This window comes from Mus pahari, chromosome 14, assembly GCF_900095145.1.
Source record: "Mus pahari chromosome 14, PAHARI_EIJ_v1.1, whole genome shotgun sequence".
NCBI classification, from domain to species: Eukaryota; Metazoa; Chordata; class Mammalia; order Rodentia; family Muridae; genus Mus; species Mus pahari.
Window position 1 is genome coordinate 50,556,288 of NC_034603.1, and position 25,688 is coordinate 50,581,975.

At 45.5% G+C, this 25,688-nt stretch overlaps 1 protein-coding gene across 5 annotated transcripts in view; it reads right to left on the reverse strand.

Moving 5' to 3' along the window:
- The window catches only part of Rffl (ring finger and FYVE like domain containing E3 ubiquitin protein ligase), a 67,693-nt gene that overhangs the window by 26,426 nt on the left and 15,579 nt on the right, over window positions 1-25,688 (reverse strand). The window contains exon 1 of one of the 5 annotated variants that reach the window (XM_029545715.1): window positions 16,530-16,673. The exons of 2 other annotated variants lie outside the window; for them this stretch is intronic. In XM_029545715.1, the coding sequence (XP_029401575.1) occupies window positions 16,530-16,626 (97 nt within the window). In that variant the 5' untranslated portion in view covers window positions 16,627-16,673. Of the gene's footprint in view, window positions 1-15,365; window positions 15,378-16,529; window positions 16,674-25,688 lie in introns of those variants that run through there. 2 more of the 5 variants (XM_029545718.1, XM_029545719.1) reach the window with 2 other exon arrangements.

Genomic DNA, 25,688 nt, shown 5'->3' on the forward strand with positions numbered 1-25,688 from the left:
TACACATGCCTGTGTCTTTAAGGCAGTTAAGCTTGGCAGCTCCTTTTTCTACCAAGCTAAAGACTTCAATACAAAGAATCGGAGCCTTAGCAGAGAGCTCTGTTTTGAGTGGCAAAAGGAAAACTGGAAGAATTATTCACACTTGAGGTTCCTCAGTGATCCTGGGAAAATCCTCCCCCCTTCTCTCTCTCTCTCTCTCACACACACACACACTCACACACAGACAGAGACAGAGACACAGAGATACAGAGACACAGAGAGAAAGAGAGAATGTATCTTAGCTGTCATGGAACTCTCTCTGTGGACCAGGCTAGCCTCAAATTCACAGAGATCAGCTTGCCTCTGGGATTAAAGGCATTTTTCTAAGAACAAACAAAGAATGTTCCAAAACACCTTATATTGAGTTATGCCTGCATCTAATGTCTCACTGAGAAATTTTACACAAATCCAAGTTAAAATGAAGAAAGCAGGCTATACAGCTACTGGGTAAGAGACGAGACCAAATGACTTGACTAGTGTCCTACAGAAAGGGGTGCTGACTGCACAGTCCACTTGCCTATAGTCAGCACTAGGAACTCAGTGGCTTTACTGTGAGAGAAGGCAGTGGCCTGACGGAAAGAAGTTCTTCATCAGAGCCTCTCTCCGCCTCTGAAGATTTAAAAACAAGAAGCTACCCCAAGCCAACCTTTCAACACTTGAGCACTCTGTCCAAAGAACAGAAAACCATTCCTGGGGTTGATTCACACACTGAATCATCCACTCTCACTAAGGGTAACGGAACCTTCCGAAAACGTCGGCATTTCATCTTCCACACTCACAATTCTAAAATGAGCGGCAAATGAAGAGGCTCAACTCCAGGTAACAGCAGCGGTGCCTTTAAGGGGCAACCAGAGCCACGAACCTGAAGATACTTCTACCAAGTAACTATCCACTTATCACTGAAAAAAGAAAGCCAGTAGCAGGCTGCCTCAGAGTAACAGACAAACGTTAATGCTAGAGGTTGTTCTGGCAGCAGGAAACCAGAAGCAGGGTGGGGAAGGGGAGGAAAACAGGCCCATCACTCCGTTCTGCCGGAGGCATCCAAACTCGTGTCATAAAGCTGCGATGGGAGCTGCAGAGAATGCAAAGAAACACAAAAACAAAACACAACAGAAGAGAACTAGGAGTCAGAGAGCACGCCGCTCCAGGGAATATGGCGGAGCTCTGCCTGCCTCATTCAGCACAGCCCACACAGGCTGGAAGAAGCGGCAGTTAAGAACTGCAACAGGACACAAGAGTGTCTTGGGATGTAAAGGGTTAAAATGACACTGACTGATGAGTATAGCAGAGAGACCTCACTTCCTGCTGGCACCAAAGTGAGCTCTATTCCTGAAGTGGGAGCCATTGTAAACAACTGAAAAACATACATAACAATCACAAGTTATAAACTTCTTGGAAACTCCCTGGTTTCAACTAGTCTATGACAAATATCTGCAGAGGGATCTCGGCATCTGCTCCAAGTTCAAGGAAAAGTAATTCCTACCAATGGAGCGGTGCCAAAATATCACCCCCGGGGTCTGACCAATTAAATGGCTGCTTCTTAGTGTGGCGTTTAGGAGAGATGACAGATTGAACACTGCAGCATAAACCCACACATTCATTTCAGCCCAGGCACTCTGCCCCAAAGGGGGAGTCAATCAGAAAAGGAAGCAGTTTGGAGTGAAGTCTTCTAACAAGGCTGAACACAGAATAAACGGACCCGCAGTTTAATTACTGCAGAATCGTCTTCCATCAAAACTGATGACACAGCTCATCAGGACTAAAGAGGCTCCTCTCCCTCTAGTCCGCTGCAGGAAACAGGACTCATCAGATAAACTTTTCAGGAATTGTTGCCTCAAGAAACTGCTTTCACAAAATACTATCACACTGGCAGACTACAGGTGAGCCAGAATTAAAGAAGCCACAGGCTAGCGGAGAGAGCCCTGATTCCCCAGGGATAGTCAACACACTAATTCTGATTAGGACCAAATAATGCAATTTGCTTTTCTTTTAAGGTAGCCTGCATAAAACTTACTGTGGCCAAGTGTAATGAACAGAACCCTCACTGAAAGAGTTAAAATATGCATATATTTGCCTTAGAGCTTAATATATAATGTACACCCAGGGAAAGGTGGCTATGAAGAAGATGGGTTTTTTTTTTTTGTTTGGTTGGTTGGTTGGTTTTTTTTTTTTTTTTTTTTTTTTTGTTTTTTTAAATTTTTTTTTTTTTTTTTTTTTTTTTTTTGGTTTTTTCCAGACAGGGTTTCTCTGTGTAGCCCTGGCTGTCCTGGAACTCACTCTATAGACCAGGCTGGCCTCGAACTCAGAAATCCGCCTGCCTCTGCCTCCCAAGTGCTGGGACTAAAGGCGTGTGCCACCACGCCCGGGAGAGGATGGGGCTTTTAAACTTTGTATTACATTAAACTTTAATTTTACTACCGCTGGGATGGGCATGTGCCAGGGCACATGTACAATCAGACGCTTACTTCCAGATATCAGTTTTCTCCTACTACATGGATCCTAGGGATCTCCAGGCTTGGCATGAGCACCTTTGCCCACTAAGGCTTCTTACTGGCCCTCGACTTTCCAAGGCAGCCTCTCTTGTTGCTACAGAAATGTGCCTTTGTGGGATAGATCCGCCTGTCTCCGCCTTCCATCTCGCTGTAGGAATGCTGAAGCAGGGAGGACAGGCTTTTTAAACATAGGCTAAAGGTGATATGTTTATAAAAAGATAAAGAGGTATAAGAGATGTTCTATGGGGGTGTGGTGAGGTATGGGGGAAGGGGTGTCTCAGTCGGTCCACGCCAAGGTATCTCTTCCCACTGAGGGACCAGTCACATGACTGGAATAGTACAGAACAGGGCAAGGGGAGGAGAGTTAAGGGGGTAGTAGAGGCAGAGAAAGGCAGAGAGAGGGATTGAGTAGAGAAGTCAAGGCCAGCCATGACCATGCGGAGAGAGCTGGAAAGGGAAGAGCCCAAGAGGGCAAGAGAGAAGCCAGGGGAAAGCAGGGGTAAGCGAGAGAGCAGGGGGCAAGCAGCCCCTTTTAAAGCGGGCCAGGCCTACCTGGCTGTTGCCAGGTAACTGCGGGGTGGAGTTTAGACAGAATGCTAACACCAGGGACCTGAACCATCTTGCTGGCCTAAGCAAAAAAAAAATTTTTTAAGTTTTTCACTTTTGTTTCCCAGCTGGAACCTACGTTCCTGAGACTGGTCTTGAACTCACAGACTCAAGCAACCCTCCACCTCACCAGGTACATGCCAGTATACCTGACTTTTGAAGGTTTTTTAAGAAGACAAAGATTCCTTTTTTGGTTTTGGGTTTGTTTGTTTGTTTTTACCTCCATTAGACAAGCCAAAACTTTTAATCCAGTTCAATCTAGTTCTTAGCAAGAGACTCAGTGATCTTTGTGGCCTTTTCCACTGGCCCGAAATGAGTGTGGAACCCCTTGAAGAACTTCCAGGAGCTGCTAATATAATGTGGTAGTTCAAAATGACCACTGTTGTAAAAAGTTAAGTAAATGTGTTCTTTTCCCAGAATTTGCCTCACTGCAAGGTGTGCTAAGAGACAGTCCTCTGATTGTATAGAAAAGCCCACACAATGTCTCCGGTCCTTAAGTTTACCCTCTAAGAGATAGTCCTCTGATTGTTTAGAAAAGCCCACACAATGTCTCCGGTCCTTAAGTCTGCCCCCTTAATGCCGTTAAAGGTTAACCAATGATAAACTGCCAGTCCTAAACTGTGACTGAGAACTGCTCTACAAAATGTATAAAAGGTGTGTGCTTTAGCTACTCGGGGTCGCTGCTACCCAGATTTCAGGACGACCCCAGCATGCTGGATTAATAAACCTCTTGCTTTTTGCATTGACCTCTGTCTCTGCGTCTCTATGAGTGGGACATCCCGGACGTAAGGCTTTTGGGTCTTACACTCACAATGGCTGTCCTTCCACAGGCTAGACTGCGACATTACTTCCCCTTTCTTCTCCACTGCGTGAGCTTCCACTTCCTCTCAGGCAGTCCAGCCAACTCACAACTCCTTTTGGTGCTTCTCCAGCAGGTTGGGGTAGAATGAGCATTGTCACCGCCTGACCTAGGGTGGCAGTGGGGCACCGGCACCACAGGCAGCTGGACGCAAGTCAGTGATAAAGGAGAAGTTCAGACCAAGCACCTTCTTCCTCCCAAACTTTTAGCTTGCTCTGATGTTTTATCAGAAAGTTATGCTGACTTTCTGCAGCCATTTCTGCTCCTGCCAGATGTGACATGCCCAGAAACCATCCCAAAAAGCAAAAGAAAATGAACATGTCTAGTCTGCTAGTACCACAAAAAAAAAAAACCACCACCACCAACTACCCTCCTTTGTAATTTTACCATATTCTCCCCTACCAAACAACACCTATGCTTTGTCTGGCCCTCAGATATTACTTTGTCGCTATCCCACAACAAAATGCAAAATAGTTCCTATTCACATCCTTGATACCATGGAGACCCCAGTGCTAATTTTAGGGAAGTACCGTCCTCTCTACCTTGATTTGCAAACCCACCAGCCCAGCACCGACCCCAACACTCACCCCCTACCCCTAAACTTCTTTGCAATGTGGCTGGGGTACTGAATGCAGGAAAAAAATGTAATCAAGACCTTTACCTGGCTGGAGAGATGGCTCAGTGGTTAAGAGCACTGACTGCTCTTCCAGAGGTTCTGAGTTCAACTCCCAGCAACCACATGGTGGCTCACAACCATATGGAACAGGATCTGATGTCCTCTTCTGGTGTTTCTGAAGACAGCTACAGTGTACTTATATATAATAAATTTATATATAATGAGTAAATAAATCTTTAAAAAAAAAAGACCTTTGCCTAGAAAGCATGAGTGTTCTGAGCATGCTCAGTTCAATATTCTGAACCAAGTTTACTCTGTGCACAAAGAATGCCACACTGAAGCTCAGTGACTTGGGCTGGTTCTTAAATGTCTTCAAACAATTCTACGGTGAAATAAAAAGAAATGACAGCTTTAAAGGTGTTATTGGGACCTTAGTAGCCAACAATTCCAAAGACTTAGGACAATAAAAATGTATTCCTTAGTCAAATGATAATTTAAAAGACCTTTATATGCCCCCTAATTATAGCTCCAGGACAGCAGAATGGATCAGTTTCAAAATAACTCAAGCAATTTTAATAATCCACAAAGATTCCAAGGTGACTCCCTGCAGGTGGCTATCCCACAGCCAATCTGGTCCCCTAATGAAGGCAATAAAGCCGACTTCACAGTAGGAAGCAATGAAAAAGGGGGTAGGGCTTAGGAAAAGGGGGTGGCTCAGATTGTTTACCAGCTGAGTGACCCCAAGGCAGATTACTTATTTAATAGCTTCTCCAGGGTCTTGGGGGGGGGGGGGGGAGACTAGTGGCTAGAATTAGATCCAACATCCAGTATGCAAGGAAACTCTCAGTTCAAAGATGATAAACCTTCACCAAGACCCACAGTGCTTTGTAAACTGCCATGGTCAAAACACACGGAATCCTGGAGCCTCACAGAGGGAACCTGTTACTCACAAGTCTGGCGAATTAGGTTCGAAAATGTCCTACTGTTATTTTAAAAAGGAGCTAGTACAGACACGGTCTCACACCTACCCAAAGTAGCAGGCCAGCAGGGTCGGCTCGGCGCCACTTCCCTTTATAAAGGGAAACTGCAACATTGTAGAAGAAACCAGGGAAAACACCATGCCTGTAACTGAAGAACAGCCTGGGTCCCAGAAGAAAAAAAACGGCTATGTCCAGAGGCAACAGCTGTTTTGTGGTTGAACATGGAATGTCCCCATGGGCTCCAGTGTCCCCAGGTGATGGCTCTGTTTTGGAAGGCTGTGGGACCTCACAAGGGGGAAGTCGGCACTCTGTGTGTGCCTTGAAGTTTTAGAGCCAGGCCCTGCCGGTCTTGCTCTTTGCTTATTTCTACAATTCGACTAGGCATGTTTCTGGCACCAAGCACTTTCTGTCATGACAGACTGTATTTCCACAAACCGTAAGCCAAAAGACAAGAACAAAAGCAAAGGTTTTCTCCCCTAAACTGCTACGTGTCAGGCAAGGGTCACAGCACTGAGAAAGAAATTCCTATGTGTATTAAACGGCTACCGTATTACCTCCCTCTCACACCGGGGACAGACTTCTCTAGGCAACATTTCAGTATCAAGTCTTGGCCTCCAAGATACTCCTCCCTCAGCCTCCAGATGCTGGAATAATTACAGGTGTGCACCACCACATCTGGTTGAAATCATGACTTTTTACCCACAGCAATTTTCAAACTGCAAACACTCAGGCTGCAGTTGAAGACAGGTGCATTCTGTTTGAACCCAACTTCCTGTCTGGGGCTGTCTGACAGCCCACACTGCAGCTCTCCAGCACAGCATTAAATCCTGAACAAGCAGGTGACCTTTCACAGCTCCTGACAACTGGCTCACTGGACAGGAAATCCATTACTATTTGAAGATTTGCCTGGTGAACACTTTTTTTTATAAAGGTTTATTTATTGCTATATGTAAGTACACTGTAGCTGACTTCAGACACACCAGAAGAGGGCGTCAGATTTATGGATGGTTGTGAGCCACCATGTGGTTGCTGGGATTTGAACTCAGGACCTTCGGAAAAGCAGTCGGTGCTCTTAACCGTTGAGCCATCTCTCCAGCCCCCTGGCGAGCACTCTTAACAGCCTCGGACCTCTAAGACATTTTCTGGATTTCCCATGCCTCATTCTGCCATCTGCCCTGCAATGAGCAATAAAAATGTACCAGAAATGGTGCTGAGATAAGGAAATGAAGTCCAAAACAAAACATGGAATATGAAGGCTGGAAGAAAAAAAAAGAGCCATAGGAGTTGGAACTGTTTTTATAATTAAACATTGGCCCCCATTCAAATGCAGAAGAGAGATTTCTGACAGCTGGTCCCCAAACAGCAGTTCTCCAGAAAACAGTGTCTGAGACAATTCAAGGGGTCCTTGTGATACGCACTGCCCTGAACCAAACCTGCCACCACCCCAGAGCTACCGTTGAACACTGCAGTGACCTCAGCTGTGTGACAAGCCTGCAGCCCTCACGCCAGGTCTAGCCTATGGCCTAACTCCACTGCTCTGCAGGTGCTGGAAGTTCCCCAGGCGCCCTTCAGCATCAGGAGTAAACATGGGGCACAATAGCTTGGCTTTTATGGACAAGCCATTTAAGTCTCTTACAGGTCTGTCTCCTCATCTGGAAAATAGGAGGGCGGGACTTCACTAATTGCTACTGTCTCTTTCGGTTGTAGAAAAACCCTCAGGGATTCTAAATTAGCAGTTGGTGGAAGCTCCTGTGGCTTCCTGAATGGTTTCTTTGGTTTAAAAAAAAAAAAAAAAAAAAAAAAAAACCTCTAACATCCCACATCCCATAGTGGAACTATTACACAGCTCCATCTAATACACAAAGATCTAGTACCCCCTCTTCCCTTTCAACATGGGTCAGAAAGCTCGAAAGCAAACTACCGATAAACCTAAAGGACTGTTCTTCATATACAGCCTTTTTATTAGGATTGTAATGTGTTCATACTCGGCTCCCATACTAGTTATATGACCTGTGGATGGGTTGGGATGAGGATAGAGGAGGTCTGACCAGCAGCATGGTGAGATGGGCAGCAGGCAGGACACCCACACAGTGACTGCTAATGGGAGAAAGAAGCAGGCAAAACCTGGTGAAGAAAAGGGAGTCAAGACAAGGGTGTAAGTCAGCGCAAGAAAAGATCACAGCATCTCTGAAAGGGACAAACGTCAGTCAAAGCTCCACTTATTCATGTGACAGACGCTGAATGCCTACTGTGTGCAGGGAACAGAACTGGACACCAGGAGATAAATCTGCTCAGTGGGATAAAGGCGAGGCCACAGCTACTGAAAGAAAAGGCAGATAATGCACCATGACATAAAGGTGCCACAAAAGAGGCTCTGCTGCTAGAAGACTCGGGGGAGGATGTAAATTCCCAGTGACAGAACAGACAAAGGAGGCTTCCTAGGAAAGATGACACTAAAGTCTTTTTTTTTTTTTTTTTTTTTTTTTTAAAAGATTTATTTATTTATTTATTATATGTAAGTAACTGTAGCTGTCATCAGAAACTCCAGAAGAGGGCGCCAGATCTTGTTATGGATGGTTGTGAGCCACCATGTGGTTGCTGGGATTTGAACTCAGGACCTTCGGAAGAGCAGTCGGGTGCTCTTACCTGCTGAGCCACCTCACCAGCCCGACACTAAAGTCTTAAGCAGAGCAGAAACAAAGGTGCGTGAGGAGATCAGGATGAGTAAGTATGAGTACCTGGGTTAGATATGAGACACAAGAAGGCAGGAAGACAAGGGTGGTCTTAATAACAATCCTAGCGGTCCTGAGGGATATGACTAAACTGGGTTGCTGGTCTGAGCCAGACTGAGAATTCAGAAAGCAGCCTTAGAAACTGAATGTAAATGCCATGGAAGGAGAAAAGGAAGCTGACATGCTAGGAACCAGAAGAAACTAAAACCTGGCCCATAAAATTAACCTAAGCTCTGTACCCACAGTGTGTAAATTCTCTCTGAAGGGGCTGGAGAGATGGCTCAGCAGTTAAGAGCACTGACTGGTCTTCTGAAGGTCCTGAGTTCAATTCCCAGCAACCACATGGTGGCTCACAACCATCCGTAAATAGATCTGGCGCCCTCTTCTGGAGTGTCTGAAGACAGCTACAGTGTACTTACATATAATAAATAAATCTTTAAAAAAAAAAATTCTCTCCGAAGATACAAAAGCAAGAAGAGGATAAAAAGTCTTGGATGGTGGCAGGATATGAGCATATTAAACAAGGAATGTGAAGCACTTGGACCAGGCGGCCAAGCCACCAGTGAGCAGCACAGCCATGGCTAAGATCAAGGAGGCAAGGAGGAGGGTGGAGCTGCCCCATCTTCCAGTTGCCAAGGTGACAGTGCTGCATCCCGGCTCTCCAAGTTATGCACATCCACCACTGATGTCCTCAGCGTCCTTAGCCAGATTCAAAAGGAAAACCTCAGGAAATTCTACCAGGGAAAGAAGTACAAGCTTCTGGACCCAAGAAGACTACCATGAGCCTCCTGCTCCCCAAGCACAAGAGAAGGTCAAGACCTGAGGTGGCCACAACAAAAGAGCACAAACCTGGCTGAGAAAACAAAAACAGGGAATTTGACTACATCAAAGAGCAGGTGGAGAGAAACATGAAAAGAGCTAGGAAAAACTGATCTTGGTGCACACACCGTGACACCCTGCCCATCTGTCTGTCTCCTGCAAACACTTCTGGGCAGATCCCCTCTGTGCCACTGGGTCAGCTAATCATCATTGTCAACTTGACTGGATTTGGAATCACTCAGCAAATACAGCTGTGGGTGTGTCCTCCAGTGTATTCTAGAGAGTGAAGACCAACCTCACAATCCCATGAGCAGGAGGTGTGTGTGTGAGAGAGACTAGCTAAACCAGGGGGGCAGAGAGCACCAGCACCCCCTGCTGCCTGCCCCCTGGTCTCTGCTGACCCTAGATTCACCACAAGCTCCAGCCACCATGAACTCTGCCATATTGTTCCCACCAAGTCAGACTGACTTTATCCTCTTGAAATATGAGTCAAGAAAACCTTTCCTCCTTTCTAATGCTCTGTCTCAGGTATTTTGTCACAGCAACAACAAAAGCAATTCATACAGCCTCGCTCTATCTCTAGAATAGTCGCAGCAAATGCTTAAACCAGCTTCAAACCTTCAGTGGTCTCCCATGAGGCCCTGAGGGATTGTGGGTCACCTGCCTTCCCACCTACTTCTTTCCTTCCCCCTCAATTCACCCCACTCTGACCTTCTATCACTCTGTTTTCAATTTCTCAAAAAACAGTATTGATTTCCCCAGGCAACACACTTGTGCTCCCTTTCCTGACTGGAGTATTCTTCCCAACACAGTTCAGAAGGAGGCTTGGTATCGGTCATGAGTTCACCTTCCCTCTAACATAGTTGTCTGGCATATAGCAGGGGCTCACTGCATTGGCTGAAAGGATGCACCCCATGGTTTTCTTTCTGTCTCACCCTTGCTTCAGGACTACACTTTTGAAAGGCTGCTAGATATCTACTGCTCGAACGTGGCATAAGTACACTAGAAACCAAACCTTCCAACATTTCCAAACCAGTTCCTCCACCTCCTGAAAGCAATAATATGATCTACCCTGTAGTGTAGACTTCACAACAGTTTCTCATTCATTCGCTCCACCTGTCCAAAATCCTAATCACCTTTGAATCTGAATTCGAGTATCACTTCATTCATGAATGCATTTAATCAACCAGTTACTCATTCAACAAAAACCCAGAACCTCTTACAAGGGAAACACACTGTGTTAAATAGAGGAAAAGGAAGACAGTCAAATTATCTCACAAATATTTAGAGACTGAAACACTGTGAGGCGCTTGACACTAGGAGAAAGAAAGAATTGAGTTAAGCCTCAAGAAACAAGCTCTGGTGATGAGCTGACTGAATGAGATGTAAGCTTACAACAGAAGCTCAGATGAAAGTGGGCGGGTCAGCCGGGTCAGCCAGGTGCAGGAAGCAGAGCAGGGGTGGCCCATCCTAAGGCACTGAATGGGCTGCCCTATATTAAACCTGTCCCATACTCATGTAGCTGGTTGTTACCTGAGAGGACACAGTGTCTCTTACAAACCAACCCCCCCCCCCCAGGAGATGCTGAGTCACACGTCTGGTACCTAGGAGTCCAAGCTTGTAAATTCCCCCAGGTGAGTTGGATGTGCTGCCAAGTCGTAAGTCATATGCCTGTCTATCCACTCAATGACTACACACTGATCATTCTCTCCTGAGAAATACTAAGGTCAGTATGGTATACTCTCTCAAAATTAGCAGCAATGATCCTAACCGTAGTTAGTACATGTTCTTTTGCACGGTGACTTCAACACTATCCTCCATGGAGTCAGGCTCACACACTAGCCTGTTGGCTCTGGGCTATACTTGGCCAAAACAATGGGGACAAAAGTGATCAACTGGAAGATTCTGACCCTGCAGCTTCCTTTATGGCCTAGGAGCTTGATCTTGCTCAATGAGGAGACAGATAGACTCATGGAGGACAACCAAGAAGTCTCAACCAACAACTAGCAACAAGACGCAAGCATGTGAATAAAGCCAAGTGATCCGTGCCAGTATCACACGGAGCTGTGGTCCGTACCAGCATCTCTTGGAGCACCATGAGCCCTCAGGGCATAAGCAACAGCACAGCTGTCAGCTCACACTACCAAAAGCTTTGGGGGTAATTTATTCTACGTTAATCCATTTAAGTGGGACAACACAAAATTCAAAACTTTCAATAGCGGTCATTCTAATGTTTCCTAATTTTGATGATCCTGATATTCATTGAAATAACTCCCTCGCCTTTACCTTAAGGCCATTTTTACTCTTAAATCTCTGAAGCTCATTAGGAACAATGAATCAAACTCCCCCTGGCAACTATACTGTACCTGAAGATGGGAGTCAAGCAATCCCTTAAGATTTTGCTTCTCTAGGCTAACAACTTTTTTTTTGGGGGGGGGGGGGTTCGAGACAGGGTTTCTCTGTGTAGCCCTGGCTGTCCTGGAACTCACTCTGTAGACCAGGCTGGCCTCGAACTCAGAAATCCGCCTGCCTCTGCCTCCCGGCTAATAACTTTTTAACAAACCGGACATATTTTTCAATTTTTTTTCCGAGACAGGGTTTCTTTGTCCTGTCCTGGATATCCTAAAACTTGCTCTGTGACCAGGCTAGCCTTCAGCTCAGAGATCCACCTGCCTCTGCCTCCCAACTGCTGGGACCAAAAGCATGGGCTCAAAATGACCTCCTGGCTATTTTTCAACGCATTTATTCATTTCTCAAGTATGATGGGACCAAAATTGAATGTCATTTGTATCTAACAGACATTATTTCCAAGCCTCAATCGGTTTTTCTATAATCTAATTTCACAGTCCAAGTGTAAGAGTAGCCCAAACGTTATGCTCCACAAATGTCTATGCGACCTTCTCTGCTCCTCACACAGTTCGTTCCACCTCATGCCTCCTCTCTGGTATCACAGCATGACCGGAAGCTGCAACACTTGCAAAGCCAGAAGGACAGTAGCTCAGTGGAAAGGGGCTCTGGCCTAGAAATGAGGCACCCAATCCCCGGCTCGAGGCTCAGGGCAGGGCGGGGCAGGGCAGGGCGGGGAGACAAGAATACACATGCACAATCCAAGAAGTTGGAGCAGGGAAGTCTCTAAGCATAATGGGGTCTTGCAGATCAGGAGACAGGATCCCTTGAGTTCCTCCTCCTCCTACCTTGATCATAAAGTGGCCTTGTAAAAGAATGACCCTTAGCTCTTGCCTTCTGAGCAAAGGCACCAATTATGTAGAACAGAACAGTGCTTATTTAATTACAAAGACACCAGCTAGTTACTTAATGCATTAAAAGAACACTTCCCCTGCATCTGAATTGTACATGAATAAATGTTTCCATATGAGAACTAGTTTTATAACAACTAGTTTAAATTTTAAAAAAAAGGGGGGGGGGGTTGGGGGGAATAAAGCCAACCCAACACGGGATTATAGTAGGCATCAGATAAAATACAGAAAGCATTTGTGAAGCACCATAAAAATGTTAAGTGCCGGGCGTGGTGGCACATGCCTTTAATCCCAGCACTCGGGAGGCAGAGGCAGGCGGATTTCTGAGTTCGAGGCCAGCCTGGTCTACAAAGTGAGTTCCAGGACAGCCACGGCTACACAGAGAAACCCTGTCTCGAAAAACCTAAAAAAAAAACAAACAGGGCTGGAGAGATGGCTCAGCAGTTAAGAGCACTGACTGTTCTTCCAGAGGTCCTGAGTTCAATTCCTGGCAACCACATAGTGGCTCACAACCATCTGTAATGGAATCCTATGCCCTCTTCTGGTGTGTCTGAAGACAGCTACAGTTTACTCATATAAATAAAATAAATAAATCTTAAAAAAAAAAAAGAAAAAACAAACAAACAAAAATGTTAAGCAATGGGGTTAAACTGGCTCTGCGGCTCTATCAGAAGACCTGGGCTTGGTTTCCTGCACCCCATCAGGCCGCTCACGACTACCATTAACTCCATCGCCATGATCCGATGCTCTCTCTGGCCTCTGAGGACACCAGGCACGCATGTGATGCACATACATACATGCAGGCAGTCAAACATACACACAAAATAAGAACACGGAGCAGCATGGTGGGCTGAGACTTCAGCAAGCCCTTCAATCGTCAAATGAACTCAGAGTGACCATCTAGATGTCAAGAGAAACACACGACAAGCAGCCATGAGTCTGTGTTCATCCAACAGAAACCCAAAGCACCCATCTGATGAGAGCGTATGGATCTTATAACACTTAAGAGCAATAAAGACATTTAGAATGTGGGGTGACCCCTAGGGACCCATTTCAGCCACTCTGCCTGATAGAACAGGCTCCAGACTGAGGACCTGAAGTCAGTCAAGGAATGAGATAACTAGAGAATAAGATCGAGAGTGCAAGAGTGAGAGAGAGAACAAGAAAGGGGGAAGGGAGGAAGAGAGAAGAGGAGAAAGGAGGGAGAAGAGAGGGGAAGGACATGGAGGGGAGGGAGACAGTTGTGGAAACCCAAATAAGGAAGAATTATGAAACTAGAGAAGTCAAAGACTTCATAGATGTACAAATCTTCGGGGGATGAGATTCTGTCAGTCAAGGAAGGGACTGCTGTTAGGGAAAGGATTAATCCTTAAAGCAGGGCTTCCCAACCTTCCTAATGCTGCCTCCCTTTACTACAGTTTCTCCTGACCCCCCACCCCAGCCATAAAGTTATTTTCATGGCTACTTCATAACTGTAATTCTGCTACTGTTATAAATGTAATGTAAATATCTGTGTTTTCCAAAGGATTGCTTTGGGGAAAGGGGTAGCAACCCACAGGTTGAAAAACCACTGACCAAGAGGGTTATGTCATGGTCAAGGAATGGGACAATGACCAATTCAGTGAAGGTCACTAAGGGAGATGGAGGCAGGCTGGTTCTGAGTAACCACAAGACAGAGTCAAGTCTGAAGCGCTTTACAAATCCTGGTAAGCGGAAATGGTTTAAGAAGTCTTGGGCAACAAATGGAGAAGAGGGGAGCCTGCCGAAGCTAACCAGCAGAGTTCTGAGCAGGACTCGCACCATGAAAAGACAGTCTGGCTCTGGTATGTGAAATCTTAGGAAAAAGTAGTCTCTATGTTTGAAGAAGGCAGGCCCTGTCTGTAAGTATTTACAAAACAAAACTCTAAGCCAGTAGGGTGCTTAAGAAAACAAAATGCAGTAAAAACTGTTTCCTGAGGCTGGAGAGACAGCTCAGCAGTTAAGAGTACTTCTAGAGGACCCTGGTTCAATTCCCAGCACCTACATAGTGACTCACTATAACTGCAGTCCGGGCGGACCTGATGCCCTCTTCAGGACTTGGCAGGCACCAGGCATGTATGTGTATGGAGTTCATACATACATGCAAGCAAAACACCCATACACATAAAAATAAAGGGGAAAAATGCTTGTCCCTCATCACCACCAGACAGGGTCTCAATATGCAGCTCTGACTGCCCTTGAACTCACTCTGTAGACTAGGCTGGCCGTGAACTCAGAGATCCACCTGTTCCTGGCTCCCAAATGTTAGGATTAAAGGTGTCCACCACTCTAGCTGGTTACAGGAATTTTGTTTTAATCTGTAACTGAAAGCAATGACTGAGGATGAAGAAAAGCCCTATGAATGGTATTCCAATATAGCTAGCAGGACTTAGCACCACAGGTCTACCACACTTACAGGATGTGAATATAAAACCAAAAAAGGATGTCAGGTATAATCAACAACGTTCAAGCATACAGCAATATACATGGCACATAAGACAGCAGGTATGCCACATTCCTTTTATACAGGGGCCAGCCTGCTCAGGTCTAACACACCCACATCCCTTTAAGGATCACTTTGAAGAATGGGAGAGCTGGCTTTGGACTCCCAAACTGAGACCCCTTGATCCGCAACTGAGGGCCCAAGGGTTCTCCAGTTTCTTTTCTTTTCTTTCTTTCTTTTTTTTTTTTTTTTAAAGTTTTATTTATTTATTTATTTATTTATTATATGTAAGTACACTGTAGCTGTCTTCAGACACTCCAGAAGAGGACGTCAGATCTTGTTACCGATGGTTGTGAGCCACCATGTGGTTGCTGGGATTTGAAATCCAGACCTTCGGAAGAGCAGTCGGGTGCTCTTACCCACTGAGCCATTTCACCAGCCCAGTTCTCCAGTTTCTATGGCCAGCTCAGTCTAGCTTAAGGGAACAAAACCATCTGGGGTTACCTGCTTTTGCCTGTCTCATCTGAGTTCAGTATAGTTGTGTACACTTATGCAGTTTTTGATAGCGGGAGTGGGATGGGGAGGGGGCTTGGCTATGTCTCTCATACACAGTTTGTCAAGGTTTGTCCAATTGCCAGTAAGGCTCAAATCTGAGAAATACTGCTAGTCTAAAAAGATATAATGAGGGTAGCTTAATTTATGAACATATTTGAGGGTCCTAGAGGGAATGGGAGACATCAAAGCCTTCAGCACCTCCACATTTATGATAGTGAAAAAATGATAGGCTATTGGGAAAGAGAAAAATGAAGCCTGCTGGGGGAGCCACTCAGTAGTGTGTCAGCCAGGCGGGAGAGAAGGCAGGGAGGAGGGGGTGAAGGTGGGGTGAAGTGAAGGCTCCCTGCTGAGGTTCAGGGAAGCGTGAGCAGAAAACCATGTACCACCGGCACAGTGTGAACAAAATACACAAGATTCCCACATTCCCATTCTATGGCTGCAGCCATAGAATACTCTCTGGAGGAGCCTCGCCCTGTCTTGGAAAGTAAGCAGCTGCTTTCAAGAAGTGACTTCTGGGCTCAATCAGCTGGCCAGGTGTTTCTGAGAAACGTGTACAGAGCCTGGAGTGCGGGAGGAAGCAGAGTGTCCAGAGATGACACTGCCAGGTCACTTAAACAGAGTCTAGAGGCAAGAACAGGAAAGAGACGTGCATGCGGGGACCAGAACAGAACCAGGAGTGAGAGGAGGCTGTTCTTCACATCGGGTCAGAGCAAGGATGGTGGGCAAGAAGCCATGGTAGACAGCATGGCCCACAGCTCAGCAGCCGGTCACTAGGAAGGGAAGCAAATGTACCTGCCTGCCTTTACTTTCACCCTAACTTAGCTTGAGCGAACTGTTTCTCGTAAGACACAAAAAGAACAGAAGAAGGTCTTATCTTATTTAAGATATGACTAAAGCTACATAGCTTTTAAACAATCATTGGTCTGCTCAGGTCTGACACACCCAGATCCCCTTAGAAAGGACATGTGTCCCCCTTAAGGACTTCGAAGATGGAAAAGCTGGTTTTAGACTCCCAGACTGGGAAGCCTTGATTCACATCTGAAGGCACGATTCTCCAGTGCTTCCCCCAGCCTAGTCTTGCTTAAGGAAACCAAGAAAACCATCTGGGGTTACCTGCTTTTGCCTGTCTCAAAACACTGCCACAGCAGACAGCAGGCTGCCCGAAGAAGCTGCGGCTGAAGTCGCTGGAGCCATGTTCGGATGAGATCATCTCAGGGGCCAGCAGCAGCTGCTCTCAGGGACAGTGAATGGTGCCGCCTGGGGACGGAGCTTTGGTAAGCAACGTTGCAACAGAGCTCAGGCTTCACCCAGGGCAGTGCTGACTCACGCCAGCAAAACTCCCATTTCCCAAACAGCCCAGCCGAGCCAGCAGCAACTGAGTGCAGCCTAACAAAGAGACAAAGGTGGATTCACCTGGGGGTGCGGGAGAGCCAGGTCGAGCTCATTTCCCCCACTGTTGGAGCCCCTACCTGGGAAGCTCTAGTGGCCAGTTTCTGAAATTTCATCTCAGAACAGCCTGAGGCTCTCCACAGCCAGCTGCTGTGGCAGGTCGCAGGCTCACAGCTCTGAAGATTTTTCCCTGGAGGGTGATATACAAGTTGCTTTGCTTTGTAAAGGGTAACATTGGGGTCAGCAGACTGGGAGAACTAGCATAGTCACTGGCGGCTGGTGGAATCCGACTGCTGACTTTTTATCAGCCCTAACCAGCTGGCTTCTCTTTTCCCACTCAGCCTCCTCTGACCTCTCTATTTCCTTAGACAACTAGATTTCTCTCATTAAAACAAAAGTAGCAGGGTCCTTTTCTTCCTCCTCAGTTGCCAAACTCCCTGCTAAAGTGACAACATCTACTGTCATATCTTTGGGATGCCTAAGGAACATAGGAGGTTGGCCTTAGCATTCGTCCTTAAAAAGCAAAGTCCTTAAATGTGTATCAATTCTTTCTTATTAGCCTGTTTATTTAAAAATCAATTTGAGAATAACTGGCTCATCAAGAGCTATTCATTATTATTGAATTAACCCTGACAGGCTAGAATTGGCATTGGTGTTTTACATACACACACACACACACACACACACACACACACAGATCAAGGCCTCACAATCTGGATGCTTTAATTTTCTGAGAAGGCATCAGACTGTCTGGGACTGGAGTTAATTAATGGATTGCTGTGAGCTGCCATGTAATGTAGGTGCTAGGACTGAGTCCTCTGGAAAAAGAGCCAGAGCTCTTACCCACTCAGCTATGACCCTAGCTTCTGGATGCTTTAATCTGACAAGAAATTGAAGTTCTTATCAGATCCTTTTGTTCTCTGGTGAAGAAAAGTGAGTGCTCCCCTTGGGTCCAACAGTTACACTCATCAATGATATTCACAACCCCCACACCTGGCCTCCTCCATCTTTCAAGGTAGATTTCAGATGTCGTGAACTCAGGGTGGAACTGCCAGTCAATAAATGCTAGGTTAAAATGCATAGGCAAACCTGCCATGGTGGTACACGACTTTAATCCCAGCACTCTGGAGGCAGAGGAGGGTGGGTAACTGTGAATTCAAGGCTAGCCTGGTCTACACAGTGAGTTCCAGGACAGCCAGGGCTACATAGTGAGACCCTGTCTCAAAATACCAAAACCAACAAACAAGAAATACATGCAGACAGAATCTGACTTTAAAACTATGCTACTTTACTCCCTTCCAACAAACAAGTTCTGTTTGGTTCCATTCACACAGTTTTAAAGAACTGCGACATTCCAGAAGGGCAGCCACTGGAAGTATTACAAATGCTGGCTGGTTTTCCTCCTGGTCAGTGTTGCCCATTCAGAAGCTGGAGGTATTTAAAGGCAAGTTTCCCCACAGAGTGTTAATTAGTCCTTCTCAAAGGATAAGGCATCGTTAGAGCAGCATCCCCCTATTATCTCACCAGCCACACTCCAGAGAATCCTCCTGTAGCTGAGGATAAGCCCCACGAAGACTAACATAAAACAACTCTCCAGGGTCACATACGCCCAGCTTCTTTTAGCAGTGTGGTTACAAAACTATTATATTAGCTCCTCCTACTCTGGTAAAAATCTAGGCAGTGGGATGCATGCTAGAAGCTGACATGAACCATGCCAACGACAACTTGAAGCAGGGAACTCCTCAATCTGCTAAAATACCATTCAGCTACGGAAGGCCAGCCTTCTCCTGAGATTCTGATCGCTTTAATCCATTTCTCCAAAATACGGCCTTCCTCTACCCCCAGTACCTCCTTTTACACTGGAAAAGAAAGAGCTCATAAAAGATGCTAAATTTGAACTAATGGCTTCAGGCACATGAGGTTTTATGAGCTTATATAAAAATTGTTAGACTGTAGAAATAAGAAAATAGAACTGGTTCTGTTATTTAGGTTCTTCCAATTTTAAATCTTAAACAACCCACCTCCCAAAATTATTAATAGGATTTTTTAAAATGGGTCATTGCAGTATATATGCACTTATGAAAAATAAATAAATAAATGAGCCGGGCATGGTGGNNCACNCCTTTAATCCCAGCACTNGGGAGGCAGAGGCAGGNGGATTTCTGAGTTCNAGGCCAGCCTGGTCTACAAAGTGAGTTCCAGGACAGCCAGGGCTATAAGAGAAACCCTGTCTCAAAACAAACAAACAAACAAACAAACAAAAAACCTACACATCTATCTCACACATTGTTTTGAACTAAGCATATATAATGACATTTCTTTCCTGCAATAGAGCCTAACAACAAACAATTATGAAAAAGAAAATTAAAATATTCATTCCTCAAGATTCCTTAGACTCCTAAGTGTATACAGAATGAGTAAGCATATGCAGAGGTAGGAGGGAGAGCTGAAACAGGGACAGGATTTAACTTTCTTTTGGAGACTTCTGTATGTAGCACAGACTGGCTTCAGATGAATGAGCGTCCTCTCTCTGCCTCCTGAATGAAGAGACTGTGGGTATGCCCACCACTCAGTACATTTCTTCTTGACAATAATTTTTTTTTTTTTTTTGGTTTTTTGAGACAGGCTTTCTCTGTGTAGCCCTTTTTTTTTTTTTTTTTTTCAAGACAGGGTTTCTCTGTATAGCCCTGGCTGTCCTGGAACTCACTTTGTAGACCAGGCTGGCCTTGAACTCAGAAATCTGCCTGCCTCTGCCTCCCGAGTGCTGGGATTAAAGGCGTGTGCCACCACTTCCCAGCGACAATACAATTAATCTTACATTCACATCCTTTCTCTGAAAGTGAAACAGTAAAACCCAAATTTCCAAGAACCAGTAGTGTCCCAGACACTGCCAAATTCTAATCATTGGTGTGGAGGGCTCTCATTGACTAAGCATACCTTTTTTTAAGGTTTATTTTTATTATTTTTAAATGTGTAGGGGGAGGTATATGTGTATATAAATGCAGTGCCCATAGAGGTCAGAAGTGGGCATCAGATCTCCTTGGAGATAATGCTATGGATGACGTGGGTGCTGGGACTCAAACTCAGGTCTTCTACAAAAGGAACAGTGCTCCCCACCCACCAGAGGTGCTCAGTCACCTCTGCAGCCACCCCCTTTCAAATAAACAAGAGTACCTGTTATTCTAAGAAATAATATGGGTACCACATCCTCTAATAAATCATAGAAATTAAGCAAGACAAATGAAGGAAGCTGTGGATATTCAAGAATAAACTGCAGCACTGCTTAAGAACCATGAAGAGTGCTCAGGTATAGTGATGGTTTTTCCATCCCAGTCCCTCAGCAGCTCTGAAGGAACATAAGTGGAGACACGCCCCATAATCTCATCACAGGTGGTTCTGACATGGACCAGCCTGAGACAGTGCCTGGAGGTTACTGCTGCTTGCCTGAGCACGCAGAGAGTAAAACGAAATTTTTTTTTTTTCCCAAAGATCATTGAGTTGAATGGTAGTCACACAGGTCCTTGACATCAGCCCTCCTACACATGAGAACCGAATGGAATATAACTGAACTGCTCCTCATTTTCTCAGTTGGGCTGTTATTTTTCTCAAGTCTCCAGAAGACAATTTTCCTAACTGCTATCACCCGCAGTCTGCTTATACTGAGCCGCTCTCACACCTGGGATGCAGTACAAGGGACTTCATCGAATTTTTATTGCTTTGAAAATGCAAGTTCACTTGATTCCACAGAATAGTTAAATGAAACAAAGGAGGCCACTTCCCCTCGGGGACAGGCTGGAAGCTGAGGCTTTTGACTTCCTGATGAGGCGGTTTTCCCAGAAATTCAAACCATGGACGTTATAGAGCTCATATGTCTTGAGAGTGCCCAAATGTCAACTTATCGACACCGTATCAGCCAGTGCAGCTCACTGTAACATTTGGAAGCACAAACCTGCTGTATAAAATGGCCTCTCCTGGGAAAGAGAAGCTGTCGCCATAGCAGAGATCATTCCATCTTGGGGCCAGGAGGACCAAGCGGCCCTTTAATCTTTAACGAGCCACTTTCATGTTCAGACATAGGAACTGGCACAGCTGAGCCTCAACCAGCTTTTCAACAACCTCAAGCAGAATGAGGGTGTGCCACCCCAGGCTGTCCCCTGTTTACAGCTCCCAGAATCTGTTCTATAATGTAATTGTGGGCACTTTATTATCCACTATGGTCTAATACTTCATAGCTCAGGAAAGGTATCCAATATCAAGAGGCTAGCAACCACCCACCTCAGGCACAGTAAGATGCTAAGTTCCTGTAATAGAAAATGTAGCAAGCACGCTGCAACAGAAGGAGTTGAAGCTGTCAAGACACGGTCTGAGGGCCTGACGAGGGGCTGGGAGAAAGGTGGCCTGCAATGAGAGCAAATTGCTGTCTTGGGCAGCTCATTTCAGAACCTCGCAATGGAAATCTTGGAGCCATTTGTGAGTGTAATTTTCTACACAGGGCTATTTCTTAGCCTTCTTCCTGAGCTGCTCACACAGAAAAGGGGCAGAGAAGAAGCCCTGACATCAAACTCCATCACCCAAACGACTCAAATGGCTGCCTAATGAAGTGATTATTAGACTCCAGTCCTATTACTTGTCTTGCCCCAGTAACCTTCCATCTCAGAGCACAGTAACTCAATGCTGGAAACCATCTGAATCTGTAATTCCTTTCTATACACCTTTGGATTCTCTGTCTCCCAAAATTACATGTATATGCACACGAGTGTGCACAGACACACATATACATACATATACACACACATACACACAAACTCATTCTCTCTCCCTTTCCTTCTCCTTCTCTAACACAGACATACTCACTTACTTACTCACTTACTTACTCACTCACTCACTCACTCACTCACTAATGTCTCTCCCTCCTCAATACCACACGCATCCTACCTCATTAAGTCAAACTTCCAAAACGTTCAGCCTGATTTCCACTAAAATGCCAAAGGACCCAGTTACCTTTGCTCACATCTCCAAGCCTAGGGGGCCTTGGTCAACAAGTGCTTCAGCTTTAAGGGTGAGCTCCAGCCAAGTAGATACAATTCCCTGCTCACCTACAGTTAACCATCAACCTGGCTTCGGTAGTCTATGGAAATTAAGGGATACGACCGCATAGCTTGAATGTCTCATCAAGGTAATCAAAGTAATGGAGGAAGGAGAGAAGACAGGAGGAATGATTTCAAAACGAAGACTGAACTGTACATTCTGGGAGCGTTAAGAAAGCACTCCATCTGACTAAGCAGCTGATGACAAGACAAACACCCGAAGGACTGCACACTCTCTGAAGCCGACTGCGCTCAGTCCCCACCTCCCCAGGGTTCAGCAAGAGGGCTCATCACAAGGGAGGCTTGCATTATTTATAATGAATGAGGAAACACAGTCTAACATCCAGATTCTATCGATTTACCGGCAAATAAAGCTACAGCCTTATTTCAACCTGAGCCCACAGATCAAGGAATAAAGCTTACCTTCTTCGGCTCCTTAAAGGTAGAGGAAGGGGTGATGGGGCGAGGCTGATAAATGAGTGCTAAACTAGCGATAGATAGCAGCAAGAGGCGAGGTGACTGGACACGATGATAATATACTATGTATTTCCCAGTGGCTGGAGAGTTTGACGATGGTTGAGAAGACAGATAATCATGGAAAGATTACACATTGCATACATGTTGAAACAGCACAAGGCACTCCATAAACATGTACAATTTTATGATTGATTATCGGTTTAAAAAATAAATTTAGGGGCTGGTGAGATGGCTCAGCAGGTAAGAACACCCGACTGCTCTTCCAAAGGTGCAGAGTTCAAATCCCAGCAACCACATGGTGGCTCAAACCATCCTTAATAAGATCTGACGTCCTCTTCTGGAGTGTCTGAAGACAGCTACAGTGTACTTACATATAATAAATAAAATCTTAAAAAATAAATAAAATAAATAAATTTAAAATTGGAATTTTTTTTTTTCTAAAAAGCATTTCTGCTATCCCTCTTATAACAGAGCATGAGTTACAGGAATGATGCTCATCCTGTAACCTAACAAGGAAAATTATCACCATACCACGGTGGCCTTGGCCGGCAGGCGGGGACTGCACACAGGCGGGGGGGGGGGGGGGGGAGGGAGAGCTTCTTGATGGACACACTGACACACACATACACAGAAACAGAGAGAAATAACAGTTACAAGTCTGCAACTGGCTCACATCTGTAGAGGTGGGTGTTTACCTTCTGTCTGTGCATTCTGCATTGTTGCACTGTTTCTAAAGAAGCTGTTTCAACGACTTGACCTTAAGGTTTTAAAACTACTTGACAAACAATTTGAATGTTTCCTTTTCGAGACAGGGTTTCTCTGTGTAGCCCTGGCTGTCCTGGACCTCACTCTGGGGACCAGGCTGGCTGATTAAAGCCGGAATTAAGGCGCCACCATCACACGGCCTACTGAACAACTTGTATTTGCTGTCAAATTTTGAGGGCAGTCACAGAGGCAGATTTATAAAGAAGTCACCAGAAACCCCTAGTCTGGACTCCATGCTACCAGGCAGGCGGGAGAGTGAGTTAGTCTTGATTCCAACTCACAACACACAGCAGGAGGGCTCTACAGTTGTCTTCAGAGCCCAGCACAGAGGCAGTCACATGGAGGGCTAAAAACACACAACTCAAAACCCGTCTTTGTTGGCCAAGTCAACTTACTGAGTAACCTGATGAACTTAAAAACCAAATCCACCAGGGCTGGGAAGACAACAATGGCAGGGAGCCTGCGCCCACAAAAACAAAAGGTCGGAGGCCACCTGGCCAACAACAAAGAGACAGAAATCTAACCACATGTCACAGCCAAATTAAAACTTGCACTCTGGGTCACTGTACCTGCTTACCAGAGTTCTGTCCCTGGAACCCACGTGGCAGAAGGAGAGAACCAATTCCAGCCAAGCTGTCTTCTATGCATGCACCACGAAGGGCACATGCCTGCGCTGCCCCGCGCCCCCACCACCACCAAATAAATGTAAAATAAAAACAAAAAAGCAAAAAAACCCTTCTGTCTATACACATACCTGCAGCTCGTGACTGTTCACCACAGCCTTATCTGTAATCACCCCAAAGTGGTAGCAACCAACATGCTCTAAAACAGGTGAATGGCCGACAATGCTCAACCAAAAGAGAAAGGATACTACTACATGCTAAGAGAAAAATGGCAGCCTCAAAGTCACATAGTGCTAAAAATCCATTTTCATACCATTTCTAAAATGACAACAATAAAGAGCTAGAGATAACTAGTTGCCAAGAATCAGAAGGGTGGGGGCTGGTGAGATGGCTCAGTGGGTAAGAGCACTGACTGCTCTTCTGAAGGTGCGGAGTTCAAATCCCAGCAACCACATGGTGGCTCATAACCATCCATAACAAGATCTGACGTCCTCTTCTGGAGTGTCTGAAGACAGCTACAGTGTACTTACATATAATAAATAAATAAATACATCTTTAAAGACTCAGAAGGGTGGGGGAGGATTGTGAGACTCTGAAGAGGTACCACAAGAAGGCCTGTGCAGGTGGGGTATGTAACTGTGCCGCTGTCCTGGTTTGATAATGGTTAAACAGATAAAACTACTGGGGACAGCTGGGTGAGGGACACTTGATGCCTTAGTTAGCAAAATTACTTTTTGCTGTGATGAAACACCATAATCAAAGGCAGGTTGGGGAGGGAAGGGTTAATTTGGCTCATAGCTCCCTATCAAAGGAAGTCAGAAACAGAAACTCAAAACGGGGCAGGAGCTGATGCAGAGGCCTTGGAGGGGTGCTGCTCGCTGGCTTGTTTCGGATGGTGTTCTCAGCCTGCTTTCTTAGAGCAGCCGGGACCACCAGCACAGGGATGGTGTCACCTACCATGGACAGGTCCCCTCCATCAATCACTGATTAAGAAAATGCCTTACAGCTGGTTCCTGAGGCATTTTCTCAACTCTGTCCCCTCCTTTCAGATGACTCTAGCTTATGTGACAAGCTGACATTAAGACCAGCCAGCACACATGAAAACACTGCTATTTTGCAGCTTTTAAAAATTATGTTGCGGGCTGGTGAGATGGCTCAGCGGGTAAGAGCACCGACTGCTCTTCCGAAGGTCCTGAGTTCAAATCCCAGCAACCTCATGATGGCTGACAACCATCCATAATGAGATCTGATGCCCTCTTCTGGAGTGTCTGAAGACAGCTACAGTATACTTACATATAATAAACAAACAAACAAACAAATTTATGTTTGTATAAAATTATGTTGCATTTCTTTTACGCATGCACCGGGTACTGCCTGTTTGCTCATGGAGATCAGAGGACAACTTCAGAACTTGGTTCTGTCCTTTCACAAAGTGGGTCCCAGAGAAAAAACCTGGGTCATCAGGCTTGACAGCTCCAGTCTTTACCCACTGAGCCAGTTCATGGATGCGAGTTTTGCAATGTTTTGTGAAGCTGTAATTATCTCAAAATAAGACTGTTTAAGAGCACACACTGCCCTCCAAGGAGCTGGGCGAGATTCCCAGCGCTACAGGGCACCTCCCAACCAGACCCAGTGTCCCAGGGGACCTGACACTCCTGACATCTGGGGACAAACACAAAGACACACGCAAGCCATTCATACAGACAAGATTAAATAAATAAATAGCCCTTTTTAAACAAATAAAAGTTAAAAAAAATAATCAGTAAAGGCTGGGTGTAGTTAATACATACAGCACTCAGGAGGCTGAGGCAGGAAGAGCTCTGAGAGTTGAGGCATTTCGAGGACAGCCAGGCTACATTAGAGAAACCCTGCATCAGAAAGAGAGAGAGAGAGAGAGAGAGAGAGAGAGAGAGAGAGAGAGAGAGAGAGAG